We start from the raw sequence: 27,864 nt of genomic DNA, 5'->3' as shown, positions 1-27,864 counted from the left end.
AATCTCACTGAGGTAACCATTTGAGGGGGTCAGGCTTACACAAAGAAACTATAAGAATATTAAAATCTTAAATTTAGCTGGACAAAATAAAAAAGTTTTTTGATTTTGTTTTTACATTAACAGGACGCGTAAAGTGTTGTATGAATCGTACGTAACAAAACCGGTAGTGTCGTCGTCTTGGACAGACTAGACTAATGTGACAACGAAAATACAGCGATAGCGATTTGGGAAAGAATAAATATATAAATATGCCGGACGACGACCCCATGCGGTCGTCGACCTTAATAGAAACAATGATAATAATAATTGATATGACAAGTTATATGATATTATGCATTGCAACAAAATAATTTGAATAATATTAATAATTATAACCAAACACATTGACATGTGTATTTTATGCTGAAAAATAATACAAGTAATAATAATATTATATTATACTAGTATTTAATAATGGTGTTTTCATAGGACGAACAATATTATAACGATTGGAAACATAATATTTCTATAATAATCCATTAATAATTACTAATAATAGTCATCGAGAAACATTGATAAGAGATTTCAAACACCACGAAGTCATCCTCACTAAACATGACCTAATTTACTTACCTAAAATAATTAAATATAATTAACATTTATTTTCAAGACTTATTATTGGTATATTAAAAAAATAATGTATTCGTATTTCGTGTATCTTCTTTGTTATTTTAATTATATTACATTAACAAAACGAGTAAAACATTTATTCATTTTATTTTTATAGATCTCATCGAGCGTTCAACTAAATTGTTATGTTATAAACATTCAGAATATATTTTATGCACATGGAAAATGGATTAAAATTTTAGTGCACGAACAAGTTTACCAAAAACATTTTTTTTCAGTATTAACAAGTGGTCTGTTGTGTTTGAATATCGCAGGTACCTACCGTATATGTATTATATAGGTACTACTCGCGCATCTACAGGTCACCTCGAATAGCGTTGTGAGTGTGTGGAATATTATATAATAGCTATACTAGTCGTATGTCATATTATTATTATAATCTGAACGTGACCCGCAGTCATAGAATTCGAAAAGCGGTTCTGCGCGCCAAGGCCTAAAATATGTGATACTTTAGTTGGTCGTTACCGGGGAACCATGCCTAATATTGTGTTGACGACGACTTCGGTGTTTTTTTCCTATGGTCGTTATTAAGGTTGAGTGATCGGAGTCGTACCGTCAAAACCGCGAGAGCAAACAGAAACTACGTGTTATCGATGGAATTACTTTACGAATATAATAAGTCACTCGCTGAGGCTGAGCGATGGGCGGGACTGCACGACAATCGCAATAAGCACTCGCTACTATACCTACCTCACGTTGTTACCGACGTGGTTATATTCAAAGTGCTGGATATCCCGAGACTGTGACTGATAATATAATCCATAATACAGTACCCACGACCAGGACATTCATACATTTTTTTTTTTCGTTTTGAGAATGATCGGTGGCAATCGTGGACGGATTGCAGCGAATAACGACCACGATAAGGTCCGGAAACTCACTATATATTATATTCCCTGTAGACGATTTTGAATTGTAAAAATAAATGATACAGCGATACCGTATATTATTGTATAGGTACATTAAGTATGCTACCCGAACATGCTCAGCGCTAAATCCCATTTTAGTTTCTGAGCGACTTGATAAATATTTTGGTTTAACAATGATTTCTGTTTTTTTTTAGTTTTTTTTTTTTTGAGCAGTAAAAATGCTTATATTTATTTTTATAGGCATTTAAAGTTCAAATTTTGTCGAACGTGGATATGAAATAAATGAAGAATACCTATTTTATTTATTTTGTTGTAATTCAAAAATATTATTTATAGGGGAACCGTATACTGCAGTCATAGGTATATGATTGCATTTCATACTAAACAATCAAAATGTTTAAAATATTTAGATTAATTGTAGGATTTTGAATATTTACTATTTATAACACCACCCTGATGTAAGCCAGTATTGAATTAAAATATTTAATAACAATAATATATGATACAGGTTATAGATATAAACTGATAGACCCACTGGCCACTGTTATAATATAATTACTATAATTAATAATTAATAATATAATAAATCCGATGTTTTCAAACAAATTTTTACGAAAATCGATTATAAGCGGATACGGCATGTCAGCCTAAATTATAAAGTTTATTTTATTATATGATATTTATATTATTATTGGTACTTATTATGATATTTTTATTTTTTGAGGAATATATTTTCAATTATTTCGATTTTTGTAGTCACTAATGATATAAAATATATATATATATATATATATACCTGTATAATAGATGTGCTTGTGGAGATACTATATGTTTATACTTAAATGACCCTTCGTCATGTTAATTGTTAATCCGATGACTTTTTTGACAAAATGTTGATGTAACTAGAAATTTCAGAAATTTCAAACTAGTCGTTTTTGAGTTACTTAACTTTGTGTCCTAAGGATGATTTCAGTGTTTTATTTTTTTGGGGGAGAGGGGAGTTGGCGCAGGGGGCAGAGTGCCCTTTTTTTCTTTTTTTTTCGAATATTTCTATTTTTTTGATACGGAACGCTGGGAATGCAACATTTACTAGAGAATTAGAAAATTGTCAGTTTTTCTGTTTTAAAAATATAATAGCCATAATATTTTTACCTTGTACAAACAGAAAAAAATTTATTTTTGAAATTCCATAAAACTTTAAAATACAGTGTTAAGAAATGTAATCATGCAACATCAAAACGAAATCGATGGGTCAGTTCATAGAAGTTGTGGACTGCGATACTGCTATGGTATCATGAAACTTATCAGTTATCAGTTATTAGTAATAAATAAATAAGTGTTTTTTCTTTTTTACGTACATACCTATAATATGTATTTATAGATCAAAATTTAATATTATTTTGGTGTGATCTTTTCCGGGAAGTCCCTGTTCTATTTTTTTCATATCAAGCACTGAATCCATGTTTAATATCCATGATAATGAGTTTGAAATAAATGGGAGTTGTGATGATTTAAAGACATATATTAATACTAATATCGAATATAGTTTGTAAAAATGTTCAGCTATCCGTGTATTACAAGCGCCAATGATATAAATTATATTTATTTACTAATACGGTAAGTACGAGTATGTGTTTGTAAGTAGTGTTTGCACGCATAAACGATCTCAAAACGAAAACTAGACAATGACGAAACGAAATCGGTGAAGTATACAAATTAAATGTCTGAACAATCTCAATAAATACTTAACACGCTTTGGCAGAATATAAAAATGTTTAGATTTTACATTAAATAAACACCCAGAAGAATAGATACGTACAGATCGCAACTGTATAATAAAATAAATTTCAAATAAAGTTAATTTCCACAGACAGGTTAGTAGTTGAATTTCGTGTTATATTAAATATAGACGTTTTGAAGTTACTTATTAAAATTTTTTTTTTAAATTTTAACGAAAATATATGAATAAATTCAAACGACATAACATTGTTTAACCGAATCGGTATTAATTGTTAGATGTACAAAACCAAATTTGAAACATTGGGTCAATTAATAGTATACATTTATCCATTTTTGTATAATAATAGTTAAATATGGATTAAGATTTTAAAGACAATAAAATTAATGTAAAGAAATGTACTCAATATTTTATTGGGTAGGTATGTATGTTTAATATATGATACCATTTTTTTCGTACCTTTCTCAAGTTTTTAAGTTTTTTTTAAAAATATATAGTTAGAATCATGTAGGTATTATATTTAATTTTACTAGGTACAATAATCAGAAAAAAGTTAATATTTTCAAAAATCTAAGCGCCCAACTGTTTAAGATATTATTTTTCGGAATATCATCATCATCGTGTTCATAAAATACTAAAACACATAATTCAGATCAAAATTTTAAAATCCTGTAACTATTTTGTTTCCAATTAAAATAAAATATACATGATCGAAAATATTTTTATTTTAACTACTGGGAAATTCCACCGTATCCCGAAACAACAATAACGGTGTGCCCAATTTGCAATCGTCATACACCTATAGAAATAGAAAGATAATACAATACCGAATATATTATGAGACTTTTTGATTATCATTTCTATCTCCAAACCTAATATACAAAAAAAAAGTAAATAGTCTCAAGAACCATTAGGTACCTACATGACTACATGAGTATAATATTGCACTTAAATATAATTCACCTTTTTGGATTTAGTTTACAATAATGTTATAATGGAAATTATAAGAGGACGTGCTGCTTATTGCGGGGTGCACGTGCCATGAAAACCTTTCTCCCTTCCGAAATAATAAACCAGAGGAAAATATTAATGAAAGGCAAGCATTCGCACATGCGCAAACAGTACAGCGACAGGGGTGAAACTTTTTGTTGGGGGTGCTAAAACTTATAACACTCACTTAACTCCGCATTTTCTTTTTCATGTAAAAACAAAAGCCAATAAATATGATTGTATCGATGTTGAAGATTGTTATTTATTATTTTGTAACCCACAAAACTATTTTCTAGTCGCACCACTAGTGTATATACTCGTATATAACTTATAAGAATAATACTTAGAAGTTAAAGGCATAACAATAATATAAATCTAAGTACAACATTATACGCTAAACAGGTCAGTGTAATGTTTTCTGTGAATCCAATTATTACTCTTAATTTGTCAGTAATTATTATAAACAAAATGTATTTTTATTTTTATAATAATATTTTTTAAAAAGATTTTTCAGCCATTTAAACTTAAACATTTTTATAAAAAAAATTTTTGAATTTAATAAAAAAATAATATTGGTTTTACAATAATATCATATGCAGATATAATGTGTAGTTTTTATTATTGTGTCCACAATTATGGTTTAGAACAAAAAAACGACTTATTTTTTTCAATCTTGAAGGTGGTTTGACTTGTAGACAAATGTATCAATTTAGTACTTTTAGAAATAAATGGAAAAAACGAAGCGAGAAAATGAGAATTTTTATGCAACAGTGCAACACCAATAATTTTCGATAAAATCGATTTTTTGGTTATTGTTGTAGTAATTCAACAACATTCTCCATTGAGAAGCTTAGCAATTTAAAATAATATATATGCCAAGGTTCCTCATAATATTATTTTGTTTTTTTCAGTTTAAATTTGACAATATTTTAAGCTCGATACATCAATTTACTTGCGATTTAGTCTCTGAAGAAGGCACTCAGCTGACAATGTGCAAGCAAGATATCAGGTTGGCAATCCACCTACGAGCCTATGATGAGGAAGAACAATTCCAAATTTCAAGTCCATAAGTTATGTCATTGAGTGAAAAATTAACTTAATGCGTTAAAACTATTATGGAATTTTATATTATTTTACTGGAAATATGACACAACTATTGTATTCTTACAGCTCCCCCCCCCTATTTTCTTCTTTAGGGTTTGAATTTTCAAAAATCCTTTTTTAGCAGATAACATACATCATAATAGCTATTTGTGTTATACTGTTATGTACCAATTTTCAGCACAATCCATTCAGTGATTTGGGATGTGCGTTGATAGATCAGTCAGCCAGTCCCTTTAACATTGTATATATAATACTTAATAAAAGATACATACGAGTATAGTATAAACTATAAGATATAACAGGTAAACTATCATGTCTCTTTAACTCAGGTATATTTATTATCATTTTATAGTATCAAATATTCATATATTAACAAATTATCAATTATTATAGTTATCTACTAAATAACGTGGTACACTTGGAACCTACAACTTTATTCTACAATAAAAAAAAACAGCAATATTTTGCTCATCAAATCTTTATAAAAGAAATTTTAATAAAAAAAAATTGTAATAACAGAATTTCAAATTGGTATAGTGTCGTTGACACAAAAAACCTCCAACGTGCTATAGGTATAGAACCCAATTATTTCTTAGGACACAGTTTAAAAAAAAATTAAGTGTCCAATGATTTACAAAAACAAATTTTTAAATTTTTAAAACTTGCTTTACCTATAGGTACCCATAGAAAATTTTAATTTGAAAAAAAATCGGAATAAAGGATTCAAATATTGGAAATATTGTACCTATACATTGTTAATGTTATGCCATATTGGAGGTTATCTGGAGGTATATATATTATATAGGTTTATTTAGTTTTTTTCCAAGCACTATACACAGGGAGGTTTTTTGAATGATAGCTCATTGATCATAATATTATACGTGCCTTATTTATGCATATTTAAACACAGAATGTGTTTCATAACCGGTATAAAGTAGGTAATTCACACTAACACATGGAAGGTTTTATTTATTAGTTGTCATTAATTCTGCGATGAAAATAGACTATAGCATATCATCTTACTGTAGCTTATTTTTGCCTGAATCCAGGGACTCCAAAGCCTCAAAATTTGGTTCATATACAGATGTATAGAGGTAAAGAGGTCAACCGCAATATGCCATATCGTTTATTATTCTTATAAATTACTATTAAAACGGTTTTAACGTAATCTGGTATACAATTATACATCACTGATGTATCACCTGAAGAGATATTGTTGAATATTAAAGACTTGGGTAAATTTTCAAAGAAAAATGCACGTCAGTTTTCAGCAAGTTTTATACGATATGGCGTTAAGCATTATCATTAATAACTTAATATAATTTTTCTTTCTTAAATATGCATTATAATTTAGAAAAATTAGACATGCATAAAAATTTTAAATGGTCCTAATATGCAAAAATATGCAACATTTAATTTTGCATACCAAAACATTCGCTTAAGATTCAAATTTGTAGCTTATCTAGCTACTTTTTGGACTATTAAAACAAAACATGCAAATGCATATAAATCCGGGCCCTATATATCAGTTATCAATTTATCATACTTACTTGTATTGTTATTATAGTTACTATAGTTTATCAGTTGAACTTACCAACTTAGTTGTACTTCTAACATTATAAATACAGTCCATTACCGTAACGTTGTGGATTAAAACTCCAATCAACAATAATATGTTAACTTTGGAACTGATTGCTTAATTCCAACAGTTGAATCGTTTTATTCAAAGCAAATGAAAAGGAAATAGTTGCCATATCGTGACCGGTGACAGTGTGAAGATAATACTGGTCCAAGCCGCTATTATTCAGATTCTGACAAGGTCAACTCTTGTATATAAAGTATAAACCATAGTTTTGGTGGCAATCATCACGAAATTCTCAAATTAATATTTTTTATAACGATGGAGCAAGAATCAAAAACAAAACATAAAAAATGTTTGGACAAACTAATGATACACTTTCAGTTGTATAGGAAGATCGGTCTCAGTCGCATTATAAAGCGACGATTTGTGCACGCAGGTCTCCCATGGCAGCCTTCGGCTTGATGACTTCAATGCCGGGCACCAACATAGTCAATTTATAGTCAATTGAAAAAGTACACACAAGATTTTTTATATTAATGAGGTAGGTATTTGATATTTATTTTCGAATAAAGTCTGCACAATGTAAAATACAATTCACTTCAAACATTCAAAAACAAAAGGAAAAAAAAATTAAAAAATGATAATAATGAATAGTATACTATTCTATAAACACTAAAATTGGGTATTTCTAAAGACTAAACATTAAACTATAGGTAGTATATAAATGTATTTGCTACATAATATAGTACATACATACGGATACAAACAAATTTCCATCGTCATAGTACGCCAAAAACCGTATATATATAGTGTGTCAAAAACTAGAGAAACACCGACAAATGAAATAATAACGTTAACAAAAGTTTCCAGACTTTTAGACACACACACATATATGATTTTAGAAGTTTGAAACAATGATAAAAGGATTTCATATTAACTACATTAAAAATTAAAAAATTATAATAATTATAATAATGTACCTATTTAATAATAATAAAAAATAATAATATAATTATAATAATGTTTTTGTTTTTTCAAACAATAATAAACCAAATTAATAAGAATGAAAAAAGCACTTGATACTCCTTACGAGGTCACATTAATGTTCACTATAAGTATATTATATATTTGCACCATCAGTTGAACAAGTTTTACCCGTATTATAATATAATAAGTTAAATTAATGCGAAAAATAAAATAATTATAAACAAATAAATATTTATAACATATAGATATTTTAAAAAAACTACTTAAACGACAATTATATTATTAGTGTCTTTCAAATATAAGCTATATATTTATAAATGTTCATTATATTCTAATAATAACGTTTACAACATATATAATATATATTATATATATATATATTTATGCATATATAATATATAATGTATAGTTGTTCAAAATTACAGCGTTTTTTCTCTCTTTTTTTATACGTAAAACATAGATGTTTTTAGGTCGAACTTAATATTCTCGTAAAGGTAAACATAATAATTGATCTATATTTATGTGTAAATATCAACATTGTAAAGGTATGGACTAATTAACAATGATTTTGTAGTAGGAACATTAAATGCAACATATTTCTTTGTAGAATAATATTAATGCGTTCCTACAAGTTTTACAGAGATATTAAGAGATCCAAAATCAGTACATTTACATACACTTCGTATCTATATTATTATATAATATAACACATTGTACTTATTGTAATATTGTATATTATACATAAATACGAAGACAGTCAATGTATTTACATATTAAAAATTAATTTCTAACAATATACATGTTGTTGATTGACGCTGATATACATTAAAAATATGTTTACAATTAAATTAATTTATTATAGTACAGTAGACTCGATAGAATCTCGAAAGTCAACAAGAGAAAAAAGATACGATTCAGTTCGACGTGTCGAAAAATTCGAGATGTTGAAATTCGAATAATATCGAAAGTCTACTGTAGGTATGTGTATATGTATATGCGTGCACAAATACTAACACACACACACACACACACATACACACGCGTAAATTATTTTCACACACAATAAATATAATAATTATTTAAATATAAATTGGTCCTCAGTGAGTTTCGTCACTTTAGGATAATATGATTTGTACTGTTTTTTTCTAATTATAGGCAATTAATGTATAAGGCATACAAATGAGGTAGATGATTTTCTGTTTTGTATTATTTTAATTACGTTAATAATTACTAAACTTAGTCCTATGCACCTAGTAAAAGAAAAAGAAAAACAATGAAACTACACAACTTGTTGCATTTTAATAGTGTTTAAATAATATGCAATTTAATATCAATAATAATTATTATATTATAGCAAAAACTGCTCGACAGACTTTTTGTTCCTCTAGCGAGAGAATGTAATTAACTACTACCCGTATGATTTCATTATTCTATATTAAATTATATTATTAGTAATATATAGACTAAAATTGCATTAAAAAAAAAGATATAATGCGTACACAGCATATATTTTCCCAGACTAAAAAAAAAATCGTAACTATTCACGAAAGGAACGTCCAAGGGAAACGCGTACGAATCGAAATATTTGTTAAAAAATAAATAATAATAATAATAATAATAATAATAATAATACAATTAGTTCTAAAACGTAGAAAATAATAATAATTATATATATTTATACTCCTGTTTTTTGATAACAACTATCGGAACCCTCCTTTACGTCGTTCCCCCGCCCAGTGGCACGGTTCACCTAATAATATTTTGGTAAATAATGTATTATCATATCACAGATACTAAAATAATAAATGTTTCCTTTCTATAACACTAATGACGTAAAATAATAATATTAAACTTGACTATTATCATTTGGGCAAATAAAGTTCCACGTTATAGTAGGTATAATGTGTACGTATGTTGCGAAAAAATAAAATAAAGATTTGGGACAGTCGCATAATAATAATTATTAAAGTAATTATCTAATACGAAATAATAATAATAGTAATATCATAAATAAGTATAATAATCATAAATTGTGATGATAATATTATTAAATATATAATATACTACGATCGTTAACGTTTAAATTGAGGCTTTGTTGGCGTATTGTATTACCGAACTATAACGGCTGCACTGCGCTTCTTTCTTGGCGGTGCTCTCCATCGACTTGAGTATCATTTTCGACCGTTTCCGCGGTGGCAGACTCAAGTGATCCCGATCGTTAAGTTGAACGGGCGGCGGCGGCGACGGTTGTAACGGCGGTGATGGCGAAGGCACCGTGGTCAACGACACTACAGGCGGCATCTCCACGTTCTCGTCTTCGGCGGTGTACCGAACGGGCGATATGACTGCACGATCTTCGGCAGCCATCATCATGACGTAATCCACGTGGTGCTGTCGCTGTTGTTGTGCGGCAGTCTGCATCGTGTGGAACGACTGTTGTTGTTGTTGTTGCTGCTGCTGCTGGTGTTGTTGTTGTTGCTGCTGGTGTTGTTGCTGCTGCTGCTGGTGTTGTTGCTGCTGCTGCTGTTGGTGTTGTTGCTGCTGCTGTTGGTGTAGTTGCTGCTGTTGCTGTTGTTGGAGCTGCTGTTGTTGTTGCTGCAGGTGGTGTTGTTGCTGCTGCTGTTTCTGCTGCTGCTGCTGTTGTTGTTGTTGTTGTTGTTGTTGTTGCTGCTGCTGCTGTTGTTGTTGCTGCTGCTTTTGTTGTTGTTGAAATTGTTGTCGACGAGTCATTGGTGGTGGCGATAAGTCCATGGTCAGAGTCATCGAGCCCGAAGAGCTGCTAGCCGGACTCGGAGGTTGGTCGCAATTGTATTCGTCATCATCCTCGTCATCGTCGTAATCACTGCGTTTACGGTTTCTGCCCGGTAATCTGGGATACAGGTATTGACAAAGCTTGTTAAGTTCGGTATCGACGTCAGCGGCACCCATCACCATCACGTCATCATCGTCCTCTTCGTCCTCGTCATCATCGTCATCATCGGACTTTCCAACACCGCCACCATCGTCTTCCCGAACCATTACTACGGAAGCCGTCGCAGCTGACGACTGCTGCAAAAGAAGATTAGTGCGTTTCGGTTCGTCAGACAGCTGAAGCAATACCGCAGCGGACGTGGCTCCTGTAGACTTGTTGTTCTCCTTGTCGCTACCACAGCTCGACGAAGTCTCACCCTCGGAAGCCGCGTCTTTTTTAGACGAAGATTGCACAGTAATGACCAGTGCACCCGCGTCCGCAGCCGCTGCAGCGCTGCCGGTCACCTGGATACCGTTAGCGGCAGCCGCAGCGGCCGACGCTGCTCCACCACCACCGTTGTCCGAATGACTCTTTATGTGGCTCTCCATGGTCTTCTTGGACGTGAACGTGCCATTGCAAATTGTGCACTTGTACACTTTCTCGCCATAATGCGACACCTGGTGGAGCTTGAGCACGTGGTTGTAGCCGAACGACTTGCCACATATGTCACACGAGTACGGCTTCTCGCCTGTGTGCGTGCGTGTGTGTACCTTGAGCTGCTTGGAGCACGTGAACCCCTTATCACACGTTTTGCACACGTACGGTTTTTCGCCAGTGTGAGTGCGTATGTGAATGACCAGTTGGCCGCTCTGGATGAACGTCTTGTCGCAGAACGAACACTTGTGTGGCCGTTCACCAGTGTGTATGCGCATGTGCCGGTGCAATTTTCCACTGTGCTCAAACGCCCGCTCGCACACGTCACATTTGTACGGCCTCTCCTTAGTGTGGATGCGCCGGTGCACGCTCAGGTTCTCCTTGACCGAGAACGGTTTGTCGCAATACTCGCATTTGTACGGCTTTTCACCGGTGTGCGTTCGGTAGTGCCGGGTCAACCGGGCTGGTACCGTAAACGACTTGCTGCAGTAGTTGCACTGGAACGGGCCGTCCGTCGTCGTGTCCTTCACGTGAGATCGCAAGTGATTTTGGAAAGCGTTTTTCTGCATGAATACCTTGTGGCACACGTTGCACTGCAGAGACTTGTCAGACGCCGTGGTGGCCGTATGAGATGACGGCAGACCAGCCGGGTCGGCCGCAACCGCCGCGGCCCCCGTCTTAGCCGAGTCGATGATCACGGCCGCTTCTTCGACCACTGGCGTTATGGTGAACACCGGCAGATCCGGGCTACACACCACACGCTTGATCGCCGCCGCCGCTGCCGATCCCTCGGAAGCGTTCTCTGCGACGTCGATAGCCGTCTTCTGGTGTAGCTGTTGTTGTTGTTGTTGTTGTTGATTGTGTAGGGTTCCGGTTGTAGCAGTGGCCGGTTTCAACGGGCTAAGCGTACAGTCGATGCCAACGCGAACGAAATCTGTCGATGCTCCTCCACTAGACGAGCTCAATATCGGCATTTCCCCATTGATAAGTTCTACCATGTCGGATACATGGCCCAAAACATTTTCTATAAACATAAATAAAAAACAAAATGTCATATAAAACGAAATAAATGATAAGAAACTACATAAGCTAGTATGTTATTTATATGTAATAATCACTGTATATGATTTGTACAAAGTGAACAAATAACTAATAAGTCGTATAAAATTAAATACTGGGACTATATAATTATTATTATTTAGTTTGTTTTGTTTTTAATCATAATGATCTTTTGTAATATCGAATTGGTCACCTATACATAACTAATAATAGCTTATAACTGTTTTAACTGTTTTAACATGCTGGTTTTAACATCACTGCGCCTACTATGCATTGTATTTAAATATAGTATCATTGGGAAGACGTAATAATGCCAATATTAATTATATATCAACTGGTCTTCAATAAAGGTTTCTACTTGTAAAATTATACGCATATATCAAATACGCAGCTCAAGAGGGTGAGTTATCGAAGTATACACATCTATTTTGTAGTTATATCGTATTTTGTGTGTGTGCGAGAGTGCTTAGAATAATATTTGTGGAAAATGCGTAGTATACAATATACTCATTTGGTTTTGACCAATTATATCATTACGTATCACATGCATCACATTAATAGTTTATTGCCAATTGCCAAACATTAACACGAAGACTTAAGTCAAAAACTCACGAATTACCACGATTAAAAGAATTATGACAATCCGATGACTTTGATTATATACAATTGTACATGGTAATGTAATAATGTTAACATGTCCTACAACCAGCGGTGGTTTTGGGTGTGAGGCAAGTGAGGTGGCGCCTAATCTATAATTTTAAAGTAAATAATACTCAAAAATTATACTTATTGATTCCCCAATAGTACATATTTCGATGGTAATTTTTAAAGTATTTATGATTTTATTTGAGAAAAAATTCTTTTTAACGAAGTTTAATAATATGAAATATGAATTATTATGTATTATATTGTATATAATTTCGTGTTCATTACCAAAAATAGCAATAAACCGATAAGAAATGCACGAAATAGTTATTACGCAAACAAAAGCTGGTATTTCAGCCGGTGGCAATGTTCCGATGACGTCAGATAGGCAACGTCGAACATCGCCTTTGAGTTTGTACTTGTGTACAAAAATTACACACACAAGCGTATGTAAATAAGTAGAATTGCGCATGAGCAATGATAATCTTGAGGCTTGATTTTCATCGCCTGAGTGTATACCTACTAAAAATAGATGCGGTATACTAGTATTATGGTCAACATCAAAACATAACCAGTTGTTAGTGTTACTTCCAGGAGTCAGTACAGTCCTAATTCAACCGTTGTAATAATAATTTGTATTTCTGCCTTGTTTATAACCTATACGGCAATTATATATATAATCGTACATACAATGAAAATTATTTTTATGTTTTTAATTCCATTTATTATGAAGTCAAATTTTTCTTATGAAAGAGGGGGAATACATAAGTCGCCTCATCAAAAAAATACTATCAAAACCACCTCTGTGTACAACCGGACAAATATCATTTCCCTGAGTGTGTCATTACATTATATATTATAATAGATATCATACACTCGTAGTCATAATTTAATATTTATGTGTGTGCATACTATAATATTTTAAAAGCTCACGCCTATGTGCGTCAAATATATTTGTAATGTATAAACGCGCATACTCATATCGCTACACAAAGCGACGCGCCACCGTTTTATTGTCGATGAAATAATGTTTAGAATATATCATTATTGTAATACACTCTTCGTATAATCGTCGTCGCATTATTGTGTTGTTTTTATGCACGGGTCGTTAAGTATAAAAGCTTACTGTGTGATGATACATGCGATTAATGATTCTAGCTATATAATCCAGCACGTTAATTGTTCGACGCATTTAGGTACGTACCTGCGGTAATTTTTTCACACAGTTAACTCTCTTGTCATTGCGGAAATTCATTAATAATTCGTATTGGTTTTTAAGGATAGTGAGGGAGATTATTATTATATATAAGCAAACCGTTTGTACAGACGATGAGTTGAATGTATACGGCAGAAAAAGTTTGAATATGGTTTGGACAATATTAAAATTATGTCATCCCATACTATGCATATAACCAATAAACTGAGCACATAGATTACTCACATTTTTAAGGTCAATATTGTTGTATCTTTGGAAAATAACATGTTATAAACTATTGAATTATTATAACAATACTTGTTACATTTTTTAAACCGTTCGCTATTTTACATAAACTTTTATATAATAAGTATTAATAGCCTCATGACAAAAATTAATTTTTTTTGTAAAAACATAGGGAGTATTATGAATATCATTCAAACTGAATAAAAATTGCATAGTTTTTACAAAAACAAAAAAAAATGTATGGAGTCAGTTAAATGGATCAACGTTTGTATATATTACATAGTTAGTAGTTTTGTAGAAAATAAAAATAATCAGTGTTTTACCTATACAATATAAATATATAATATTCACAACCTATGCAGTACCGATGACCTGTCTAGAGCACGCAGGCTGCGGAGTATATAATCTTATAATATGTATATATATTATATATTACTAACAGAATAATTCTATTTTTATTCATTTCACAGGGGGCCCCAATTACGTACTTTTGGAGAAAATGTTTAAATTACTTTTCTTCGTGTAATGGTTATGTATTCAAGTAAATATTTGTTTGACATCGATTTATTGCGATGTTCCAGCCGTATCTACTGTTGATTGTGATGTTCACGGGTAACATGCAAATATATCGATATTTGGCACCACAAATGTGGGAGGAGATTAGCGAAATACTGTATTTTGCACGCAAGACGCAGACGCCCGTGAATTGCCTATTCGTGACGCCGTGCCACGCGAAATTCGCAAATTTTTGAATGTTTGTTGTTACGATTTACGAACTTACGGAAGTTTAACGCTATTCTGAAAAGTGTGTTGATAGATTTTCATAACTAGTTGATATGAACGAAACATCAACAGTTGGAACATGAATAAATCCTATATGGTTATATTATTAGGCATTCTTGCTTGAAGGATTGTTTATTAGTTAACAGTTAAAAGTTCTTGTATAGAACAAAGATATTTCAAATAAAATCAAATTATATTTAAAGACAGAGGGTATATAATACTTAATATTGTTTTTCTGATTTGTCGTTACGGATAGTATGAAATAAGAATAGATATACCAATAGAGTTGTAAAACACACACAGACATTACGGTCTGAGTAATAAATCATAAGCGTCTTGACATATAAAAATTTAAGCTATATTACGTACCACCCCGTAAAAATAATGTTAAGTAAATATATTTCAAGATTATGTACTTAAGCATATTATAATACCAAATAGGTACCAAACGAGTTAGAAAAATAAATAATTTTTGTTAATACAAGTGTTTAAAAAGTATCAATTATTATAAGTACATGCGTGTGTATAAATTACAATCAAAACACTTTAACACGGGCAATAAGAATAACTTAATCGTGTCTTACTAGTGTTTATTGTTATATTATAACGGGTATTATACTTACACCAAATACTATTTCAGACTAATTGAATAATTTAAAAGTCAAAAACAAGGCAAAGGTCCTACATAAAAGATTAACGTTAAAAATAGAAACATTTTAGTTAGCGAGTTAGCTGCTCCTCATATACAACAATTGAGATGAGTGATAAGATACGTATTTTAGATAAAATATGAATTCAATACATAAATACATATAATATAGTAATATAGTCTTAATAGTTTTGTATCAGTTGTACTAAAGTTATTTTATTATTATGATTATTATTATTTTTAAATTACAATCGGTAATTTAATACGCTATTACTATACTAATGAGAACTATTAATTTATTTCTATAAATTGCAAATCGATAAATAAAATAGAATGCATATAAGACCATCCAAAAAAATTGAGTCTTGGCATTATTTTTTAGGTAGGCATTTTTTTATTTTTGCTTACTTAATCTATAATAAGCTAGTAACTCTCTGATTAATTCGATATATATACATCATGAAGGAACTTATTAACTACGATTTAAGTATAAAATATATCTTTAAAATATTGAAACATATTATATTAGCTGTTCAAAAGATAAACATTTAACTAATAAATAAATAAATAAATAAATAAAATGAACATGGAAAAAGCACAAAAGATTTTTTTTTAATTGTTAAAATTGACATATCAAAATGACAGCATGACATATGTATTATATAATTTATACTCATAATATTACGTATTTATCAAATAAAACATTGTTTTTAATCATTATTTTTAGTCAGGTACATACATATTAATAAAATTGTGATTTTCTTTACTTTTTTATTTCATCAAAATCAAATTTATAAAATTTATATTTGACAGTAAAAGTAAAAAAATTATATCTTCGTACTTAATTAAAATGCTGTCCTACGAAAATTTTAGGTATTTTTATCAATCAAAAATATAAATAATAATATTATACTTAAGTGTTAAACATGTAAAAACATATTTTTAAATACCTATCAAGTTAGTAACGAACTTAACAACTTAATAGCAGTTATTATATGGAGTAATTATATTTATTTTTATTTTCTAACTCTTGTAATACAACTGTTTTAAATTATTGATTAAATATAAATTTATTTTCCCTGGTACCTACCTATGAACAATACAGTTTAAATATTTGTAAAAATCAAAAAGGAATATACAATAGTTATTTTATTGTATATAGTTAATTACCTAGATAATATTCATCACCATAAGACAATAATTATTCAAACCGAACATCACACGTGTACAACGCGAAGAATAATATTGTCACATTTTGCTACATCAACTATATACGGGCTCTATAGATCTATTATAGTATACAAATCAAACGTAGACAGTTTTACGTATCACTACATCAGAATTCAAATGGAAAAAAAAAATTATTATTATTCTCCACAAAAACTGAAAACGTAAACAAAATTTGACGTCTTTGGACAAAGCAAACTGCATTGGCACACCAACATATTACCAATAAGGTGTGCTTAAAAATTTGGAAAATACAATAGTAAAAAAAATCATCTGTCGTCCGTTTTCGGTATTAGAACCGTAAATAGTCTGCAGTGCGTGTCGATGACACCGGACGACGACAATAATAAACGAAAAAAATGAAACTGAAATTAAAACGTGCGTTTTTTTCTATAGTTCTTACCGCCGGCGTTTTTGTTGTTGTTTTTGAGGTTGAGCCAGAAATTTTTTATCCACTGTTTTTGCGACTTGTCCCAAAGCTGAGCCATTTTTCACTGGGGCATTCCTCCACGGTTACTGACAGCAGGGAGACGAGCGCGCGGGACCAGAGACTAGACGAGACTAATAGTATAATGTAGTGACTATACTGCAACTATGCAGTTACTCTCTCTCTCTCTCTCTCTTTCTCTCTCTTTCTCTTTCTCACACTATATATTTTTTTTGTATATATGCGAGCGGTGCAGCTGCTCACGGTCGTCTTAAGAGAGGGGAAGAAAACGAAAAAAGAACAGAGATGGCAAGAGCGGGATCGAAAGATGAATGATAAACAAATTTAATAGAGAAAAAAAACAACAAAAAAAACTAGGAAATTGTGAAAACTTGAGATAAGCAGTACACGACTATGCAGGTGAACGCTTGCGGTACGAATGTTGCGCGATGATGCGGACGTGCAGTATAATATAATATACGATATTATCGCGCGGTCGCGGGACCGCAGCCAACAGTCAACAGCCTACTGAAGCCCCGAAGGCGGCGGGAGCGTTCCGTCCGAAACGGTCTCCTCTCTCGGTTTCCCGGCGGCACGTGTATACGGACGTTCGCAAGTGTGCGTGTGTGCGTGTGCGCGCGCGAGCGAACAAGCAAGCAAACAGCAACGGCGGCGGCGGCGGCGTCAACGGCGCGCGCGTTTACACTGCCTATAATATTATGTCGTCGAGTATTATTGTGGTGTTATGGTGCCTCCCCACGCGCGCGGCGATTCGTGAGCGCTTTGCCGGCGATAGCATTGCGTGCGAGCGTATTTAGACTGCTTCAGAGTGCGTTTGTGCGTGCGCTGCGTAAATAGTACTGTGTATATATATACAAAGATGTATGTGTATGTGCGTTCACGCACCCGCGATAAGAAGAACCGCGGAGTGCCGACTGGAACCGAATGCGGCCGAACGACGGCGCGCGCGGGGATCGGCGTGGAGAGGTGGAGGAGCAGCGCGCTGCGCGTATTTACGCTCGCGAACCGTAGGGGAAAAATAATAACGTAACAAACCCAAAAATACGGAGGTCATCGAACGACGACAAAGCCCTCGATTCGTCCTTGTTCCCCTGCATGCGACTAAATGCACACTACACGGTGGTGAATTGGGGGGATGGGGTGGTATGGTGGTTGGGGCGAAAAACGACAGCAACAACATTAAAATAATATTGCTGCGGTAAGAATAAAAACTTATCGGCGACCTCAGCTGCTGCTGCCGCGGCCCACCTGCCGGGCACACGTGAAGCATAGGGTTGTTTCGTATGGGAAACGATAGCCCTAGCCACAGCCCGCGAAAGAACACAAGATACATGCCGGCGTGGCGGGTGTCTCATCTTGGTCCCGACGCATATCATTAAAATATTATACAACCTAGGCGAATGACGATGATAGTCATCGCCGGTATTAATAGAACGATTTTTTTTTCAAGAAAGGAAAAACAAGGTTTTGATTTTTTCGTTACGAGTTCTGCGGTAACGACCGCGGGACACCGGTGCGTTGACCCCGGTGAATCACACGCACCGCGCACGCACACGCGAGCCAATAAGTCGGGCATTGGGGTCGGGATACCAACAACGACGACGACGACGACGACGAAAACGATCGCGGCGGCGTTTATTCTCCGAAAAAAGGGGCGCGCCTGCATTTGGACGGCCCGGGGTTCGTTGACACGGCCGTTCGGGAGCGAGCGCGTGTGCATCTGCCGAATTTTTATTTTATTGTTGTTCTTGTCGAAAACGCAGTACGCATGCACGCAGGAAGGCAATGCACGTTTCATTGCCGATGGAGAGAAAGAGTGAAAGACCGGGACGGGACGAGAGCGAGAGAGAGTGAGCGAACAGTGATAAAAAAATCAACACAACAAATTACACATGATCGCGCGCTTGCATAGTATAATAGTATATAATAACAATAGCGATTGTAATAATATTACAATAATATCATATTAGGTTTTGATATAGGTATAAAATTATAATAGTGTATAATATTAATAATAATAATATGGCATAGGCCATATCGGCGGCGGACATATGTGGGAGTCGTGCGTAACGCCGAATGCTTGTACTCTGATACCGTCGTGTGATTGTCACAGTACTACTATAAATTACTACTACTAATAATAATAGTAATAATAATATATGGGTCACGAGAAAATAAAAAAAGCTACCAACAATTATTATTATCGCCAATTATTACAATCGTCGCGTGGTGTAGAGTAGTGTGCACACTGCACACACGTCACACACGGACGCTTTAACTATTATCATGCGTGCTGTTGCTGTTGGTCGTATCGCGCACATATAATGTCGTCGATGCGGTTTTGAAAAATAAACGGCTTAAAAAAGAGATAACAATAATATCATTTTGTGCGTACGTCGACGGCGGAGAGATTATGCTATGCAGGCAGTAGTGGGGGACAGATTGGAGTGTGTATAGTACTATAGTTATGCAACGCGCAAATCGTAACACGAAATATTTTCATTAGGCGCGACGGGCGGTTGAGAGTGCGGGCATCGCGGTGCAGAACATGCGTGCGGCGGCGGCTAGTGTAACCTTTCCCAACGCATCGGTTCGGCGGCGGCGCGGGCCGGCGGTTGTGGAGGAGCTGGACGGCCGTTTCGGTGGGCCTCCGCCGTCGGTAGAAACGCAGGTCCGACGCCTACACGTGGGCCCCCGCGAACGGCGCAGCGGCCACGCGAGGCCGCCGCCGCCCGAACACCGACCTCGACAACTCGGCGGAGAGTGTGGAACGCGTTCGTATAATATTATAATGTAAACCCCCCTCACCAGTACACCCTCCCACCCGTATACCCCTTTCCCACCCACCAAACGTCGCCGCCGACACGCACTACACAATAATACATTTATTATTCGCACTGGAAATTCGCTTCTTTTATATTATATATGTATTTTTTTTATTTTTTTAGTAGACGCTGTCCCCGCCGCCGCCGCCGCCACTGACGGTCGTCGTGCAGTCAGTCGCCGCCGCTTTTGTCTCTGTACGCCAAACACAGACGGCACCGAAGGTTTCGAAAAAAAAAAACAGCACCTATATGGCTATATATACGTATTATATTATATTATACTGTACACTGCTTCGATATTTTTGCGCGTAGTCAGTCATTTATAAATTTTATCTCCTCGTAAGTATGTGTGAGTGTCGTACTGTCGTGGAAGTCTAGGTGCTGGTCATGTCGTACGCGCTTACACGACGCATCGTGGTAACACGTATATTTTGTGTTCATAATAATAAATATATCGTATTACCCGGTACGACGACGACGCCCCATTTGGGTAAAAGAGAGTTCGTTGCCCTCGAAAACAACCCCTAATGCGTCGGGTCGACCGGTCCGGTAGGCAATACTCGAAAAGATTGGGAGGGGGTAGTAAATGGGTGTGTGTTCATATTGTTATTATTGTGTGGTACAAGAGCTGGGCGGCGATTGACGGATAATATCCGTGAGATGTCCGCCCGAAAACCAGCTTTACCGATCGGTTTTGACAATGAGAACCAAAAATAAAATAAAGAAAATCATGTGTAAGAAAGGACTATGGTGATAACAATATAGACGGGTAATGGGTATAATGTATAGATAATGTGCGCAGGAACATTATAGTAATATATTATATAAACAAACAAGGGTCATAAAATATGTAATGCTCATTGTAATTTGTAACCGTTTACGATCGGTATCGGTTCCGCGCGTATTACGCGCACCGCGTTATCGTCAGACCGGCTACCTGTCGCCGTATTACGTAGACGATACATATAGAATAACCTATATTATAGGTAATATTATGTATATATATTACATTGGCAATGCCCGACCTTTTTCGTAATTTAATAATTCCATATTATTTAGTTTAGCCAACAATTTTGTTGATATTAATTATTTATCCTTTGATTTTTCAATCGTTTTGTTTAAACTAGACCTAGACACTTAGTACTATACTTATAAATAGTTAAACGTTAAAATTGCAAATCATGTCAAGTTTATTCGCAAGTCAAGGGGCTATATTTTTCATCGTTTCCCATTGACTTCTGCGTTTGGACGACTGCACGAGCGGTATATTCGAAATAATGGTTTTATGGTAATGTAGTACGCATGCTAATGCAATACCTACCTACTGCCTACTTATTATATTATGTATATTTTTTATTATTAAAATATTTTCTAATGAAAAATAAAAATCCGCTTTCACAAACAAATTAATTATTATAACTACAATATTAAAAAAAAAACCTTCTTCGAGTACTTACAATAATTATGTATTATATTAATTAATTAAGTATATCACGACGGAATTGATAGGCTTAAACCCGCTTAAAAATAAAATTATGATCTACTTTAGTAGTTAATAGTATAATTTATTTTATATCTAATTATTTACAACTCATAAATTATTAACATACATTTTTAAAAAATCAGAAATAATTATTTTTATTGATCTCTTTTATTATTATTAGTATTATTTGTTAGTTATAAATTTATAATATTTATATCTTTACACTAATGTATAATGTATACAAGTTATATCAAATCATTATAATTTAAAATGGCTAATTTTTAATGTGTTCTTGTCATTTATCGGTGTGGCAATAAATTACTATGAAAATAATTCAATGTTTTCTGATAACCTTTAAACTTATCCATCGTTCAGAAATAAAATCAGGAAATGTCGGACTAATGCAGTCCAGACATGCGTAAGTATAATACGACTTAAATTAAACTACTGATGGTCAATTATTTTTTACTAAATTAATGCTGCTACGCAATATTTAACATAATGTTCTTAAATTTAATAACAAATTAAACCAAACGTTGCCCCAAATCTCGATTTTGCATTGGTGTATATTATATTTAATAATCCCATAAAACTTATTAGGTACACTAGTAACTAGTAGCTTTATACTTTTATTCCTATAACTATATATTAGTATTGATTATGGTTTTGCAAAATCATTGGAATATTTAGCAATTCCGTTCAATAAATTATTAAAATTTAACTTTGATTTAAATGTGCACAAACTCTAATAAAAAAACATGTCCGAGAAATTTTACGTATCAAAAATAACCATTTGAAGAAAAAAGCTATATTTAATTATAACTTGTAAGTATAATGCAGAATGCCGAGATTTTAATGTCCAAAAAATTGCAAAAAGACTAAAAAAGTTAAATTTGTTGAAAAATTAAAAAATTACATTATGATAATCAACAGAATTAGTAGGTATTGCTTAAAACACATGGTTCACTTATAAAGCAATTTTTTTAAACACAAGAATAAAATGATATTCTAACAAAATCCCACCTCTACTCATAAATAACTTATAACTTATAATATTTAACTTCGCAAAAAAAACTCTCCTATACACTCTTCATCAAATTACTACACCAACTCGCCACGTCACATACCATATACGTGTATCGCTGAACTCTTTCTGTTTTCAGTTCCAAAAACTGTTATAGGACTTATGGAATTTGGTTGCTAAAGACTATCGGGATAAATAAAACAATAGGTACCTGGTTAACAGTAAAACTTTTAATTTAAGTATTGCGACAACGAATGATTTTCTTGACTATCTAATCAGAGTGCATAATAATTATTTAATGGGTATATCATTATAATATTATATCGTTGAAGGCATTAAACAATTTATTGTATTTTAAGTTATAACAACCAGTCGTTGATCTGATTGATGTTGGTAAAAAAAAAATATATAAAAGGCATGGAGTTTAAAAAAAAGTATTGTTGACTTAGGTCAAGATAATTATAAATTTTATGTATTTAAATGATATCTGGGTAAGGGTAAAATGAAGATTTATTGACATAAATCAGACAAAATTAAAGTATAGGATCAATTACTTCGCTATGGAGATATAGTACTGCAGTACTGCGCAACTAATTTCATAAACACAATCCCCTAGTATAGTTTGGCTCCGGTTTTCGCATCGACTACCAATATATAAGTATTAGGTTTAACTTTCAAAATACTTTTTGATACATATAGACGCAGCGATAAATGATAATACAATATTGAATTAATTTTTATACGTTGTTAAAATTATAATTTAAAAAAAAAAAAAGAAAGTACGTATGGTACCTCTACCTATAATATGTATACAATAATTGAATAATTATTAATTTGTTTTATTCTTTTACATACACTTAAGCTTAGCTCTAATTTGAAACAACGTTATTATAAATATTTATGCAGGTAAAATCATTTATTGTGCCACGTAAATAATTTTTTTTTTTTTAACTGTAGGTAGGTACTAAATGAAGTGCAATAATGGGAAGGTATTTGCTTGCGATGAACACATAATTTAAATCTTTTTTAAATAAGTCACCCAATTACATTCACAGTTTAGATTAATTAGGTCTATTTATTTCATCATTTTCACGTTCACAAAAATTTTTGCGAACAAAAAAAAATGTGTAACTAATGCAAGATTTGCTTAAACGTGCTGGAAAAACTGGAGAGACAATATTTATGGATTTTAATACTTTATACACCGCCTATGAAACGTATATAAAACAGTAACTAATACGCATTACGTTGTGTCATTTGTCAATTATAACCATGGTAAATAAAAAACAACTAATGTACACACCTTGGTTGTTCGCTGATGATTCATGTTGCGATTTTTACTTCAGACGATGACTTACCACTCGTTGGAATGGTACAGAAATTGGATTTGGTAGAGCAGCAAAGGCGCGTGTGTGCTGCTGTATGTCGTCGGATCGAATCAGAGTGTTGCGGAGACGGTAGCGGTTGACATAATATTATAATTTTAAGTCGGACACTTTTTCGAGAAGGTTCGGGCGCAAATGCATAAGCACAAGTGTTTCGAAAAATTCCAGAGCCTGGACGACCGAAAAATAAAAAAACGAACAGTGTACGAAACGAAAACAGCGGTGAAAGTTCGGAGGATGTAAGGTTTATCAAACAGTATTTGCTAACGGCGAAAAATAAAAAAATAATAACAATAATATTAATAGTAAAAATAATAATAATAATAATGATGATAATAATTTAATAAATGATAATGTCGAAAGCATACGCGTTTTTGCAGGGCGAAAAAAAAAATCCGCGAACGGCACCGGCCGAAGATCGAAACAGTACCACAACAATGGTTAAGTTAATGGGGACGAGGAACGAAATCCGAACGGAGCCGGCCCGGACTATTTACCTCTCTTACCTCTTTGGCCGAGCCGACCGCGGCCGACGGCGGAGCGGCGGCTGCCGAAGGGCGCCACGGTTGTGAACCCGGCACAGTGCCGAATTTCGAAGCGCGTGGAGGAGCCGGTCCGTCGTTTCTGCCGAGTGCGTGCCGCGCGTGGCATCGCTTGCGGACGCACTCACACGCGCCCGCGCGCTCACACGAACACGATCGGTCGGTCGGCCGCAACCGCACACGCACGCGCAAGTCGTCCCACCCGTCGACGGTTCGTCCGTGTCGCCGCCGCGTTTCCGCGTCGCACTCGCTCGCTCGTTCTTTCGTGCGAACACGCACGCACTCACGCAAGCGGGGCGTACGCACTCACGCACGCTCACGCATACGTTGCGCGATGCGATGTGATGATGCCAAATTGAAGATATAGTAATATTATAATATTATTACCTTCTGGTCGCGTCTTCGTGGAACAACCGAAAACGAACGCTGGTCGGCAGACTCCACCTCACTCCTGGTCCTCGGCTGCGGTGGGGGGAGGGCCCACCGGTTGTCCGAAAAAAAACCGAGAGAATGAAACAACTAATTGTTGTGAAATACTCACCCGGAGTTGTATTTCTATTGGTCCGCTGTTGCCACGCCACCTGACACTGCTGCCGCCGCTGCGATTTTCCACGTACGCGTGTCAAACAACCCGAAAATCCTGAGAGATCGCGATCAGCTACGGCCGCAAATCGTTGACTCGAACCTGTTTGGGTTCTTTTTTTAGTCTTTTCCACAAACCCCCGCTCCCACCCACCTCACGTACACGCGTAAAAGAATGCGACTTTAAGTCGTAGGCGACGTAACACCGAGTGGAGTGGACCGTAGGTACTCACCGGCCACCGCCGCGCCACGTCGATTTGGTTGATTGTTATGAATTTGTTACTTTTTTTTTCGTTTTCGATTACCTACTCGAAACTCCTAAGGTTCACGAACTGGATTTTTCGATGCACCCGACGACGTGTTTTCTTTACTCCGAAATCCGCCACCAGTACCGCCGGTACACTTCCCACCGTCTAGCATAATATTTACATCGGCAATATTTTACGATCGTAAAAACTCCAGAAAAACATTAACGCATGTCGACATGGTAGAATATACAACGATATTGGAATGTTTATTTATAAAAAAATCTCTTGTCTGTTCATGTAACGAAATATTATGCCACGTCTTATTATACTATATATACTATATTGTCTATTATTGTTTTTTTCTTATTTAAAATCTGTGTTACAAAACACAAAGTCTATTATGCTAGTTGTTAGGTACTACCTATTACTTGCATATTATAACGTAAATATTTTCTTTGCAAATTCCTTGTATTATCTACCACGAAATATTATGTATTTCATTATTTGTTTATTTGTATACAATAGTATACATACCGTCTCTACAATTTAAGCATTACGTGTTACTGAGATTATTTTTAAAAAAAAACTTATAGATTTACTATCTAATTAAAATGTATTATTATGTATTAATTCGGCTCGTAATTTACTCAAATTTTACTTAACACATACAAATCTCCTACTTTACTTTTTCATACGAATACTTACGTGTTTTTACATTAACTATGAATTATTATTTCACGAAACTATTATTATTTATTTTGATTTTAACAACAAGTTAATCCTAATATATTAATATTATGTTATTCGGCTTTAAATTGGTCAACTATGAAATCCAAAGTGTTGTATCTAAAAACAAGTCAATAACTTCTCTTTTTTAAATATTAGATAGTTCTTAGTTATATAAACTATTTAATGCAAATAGATCACTAGATCAGGTCTTGAAACAGAATGAGTTAAAAAATAAGGTTAAAATACAACCTTGATAGTTGATACCTAAATAAATTATCTATAGACTTGTTTACTAGTTAAAATTATAGGGTTTAAATATTTGTAAACGATAATAATTTTAAATACATCAAACATTGTTTGTAAGCATTGAAATATTATTTGATGATACTCTTCTTCAAAAATGAACTTTTAAAAGTGTACAACATAAGCGTACGCACGGGGTTGTCAGGGTAGGCAGTTGAGTACTCCGTAAACATTTTTCATAGTGTGCACAGCTTTGAGTATAATAGATATATAGGTGTAAAATAAGTATTACGTAAGATACGTACGTACCATATACATTCTATATGTATATTGGAATATGGTTATGATATGTAATATTTATACTAAAATAATCGTTAACGTTTTATTTGAAAAAAGTAGGTCTACCAGCTACCCATAAATTAAAATAATATACAAGTTAATTATTAAAGCATGATCATCTTATTTGTATGCTTAAATTATGGATATATAAAAATTAAGATTTTTGGAATTTTGTAAGTATAATTGAAGACCATTTTCAAATCATTAAAATTGTTTGTACTGCACTTTAGGATAATCCTGCAGTGACAACACAAACTTCAGTTTTCCAAATAGGAACCTCCCTTTTTATTTTTTAATTAGTAAGCAGATATTTTTTTTTGATAATTTTAATATATCTCAATCAAAATTCAAGTTAGTAATTTTTAAGTTATGTAACTTTGTGTTTTAAGGATAATATGTCTATGGTGATGGGTGTATAAGAAGTATAGATAGGGGCTTAGACGATTTAAAAAATATATCAGTTACTATTGATTTATCAAAATAAATAATTTGTAAGAATAATCCAATATAAGTGTAATAAATACTACATCTAACATTGCATATAGTTTTTATTTTTACAAAACCAATTGCAAGGATCATTATCCTTCCCATAAATATTTTAATAACTCAGAAACTACTCATTAGAATTTTGATTTAGATACCTCGACATTTTTAAAAAAATCATCCGTTAAATAATTTTTAGTAAAAAGGGGAATTCTCAATTGAAATAGAAGTATTTGTGTCACCACGGGATACTCCTTAAGTAGTACAAATAAACCTGGAATGTGAAAATATGATCTTTATGTCAACTTAAAAATTCTAAAAATCAGAATTTGAATAAATGCACTATTAAAGGGAAAGATGGGACTGACTGCCGACTGAGCATGCTTAAAAAAATCATCCTGTATT

General features: G+C 33.6%; 1 protein-coding gene across 1 annotated transcript; it reads right to left on the bottom strand.

Moving 5' to 3' along the window:
* Positions 1-8,464: 8,464 nt before the first annotated feature.
* Positions 8,465-18,478, bottom strand: LOC111039259 (zinc finger X-linked protein ZXDB-like). The gene is made up of 2 exons (XM_022322676.1): positions 17,532-18,478; positions 8,465-12,348 (listed from the first exon to the last, which is right to left on the bottom strand). The coding sequence occupies exons 1-2, from the start codon at positions 17,614-17,616 to the stop codon at positions 10,019-10,021; spliced, it is 2,415 nt and encodes an 804-aa protein (XP_022178368.1). The 5' UTR covers positions 17,617-18,478; the 3' UTR covers positions 8,465-10,018.
* Between the last annotated feature and the right edge of the window lie 9,386 nt (positions 18,479-27,864).

Source organism: Myzus persicae, unplaced genomic scaffold (genome assembly GCF_001856785.1).
Source record: "Myzus persicae strain clone G006 unplaced genomic scaffold, MPER_G0061.0, whole genome shotgun sequence".
Lineage (NCBI taxonomy): Eukaryota > Metazoa > Arthropoda > Insecta > Hemiptera > Aphididae > Myzus > Myzus persicae.
Note: the sequence above shows the minus strand (reverse complement) of the source record. Positions and strands in the feature narration are given on the sequence as shown.

What these genes read in the sequence shown, in the direction of transcription:
- LOC111039259 (XM_022322676.1), bottom strand. Translation starts at nt 17,616, where the DNA reads ATGGCTCAGCTTTGGGACAAGTCGCAAAAACAGTGGATAAAAAATTTC. An exon ending in CAACAACAAAAACGCCGGCG is followed by an intron (nt 12,349 to 17,531) that starts GTAAGAACTATA and finishes TTATGTTTATAG; the next exon opens with AAAATGTTTTGGGCCATGTA.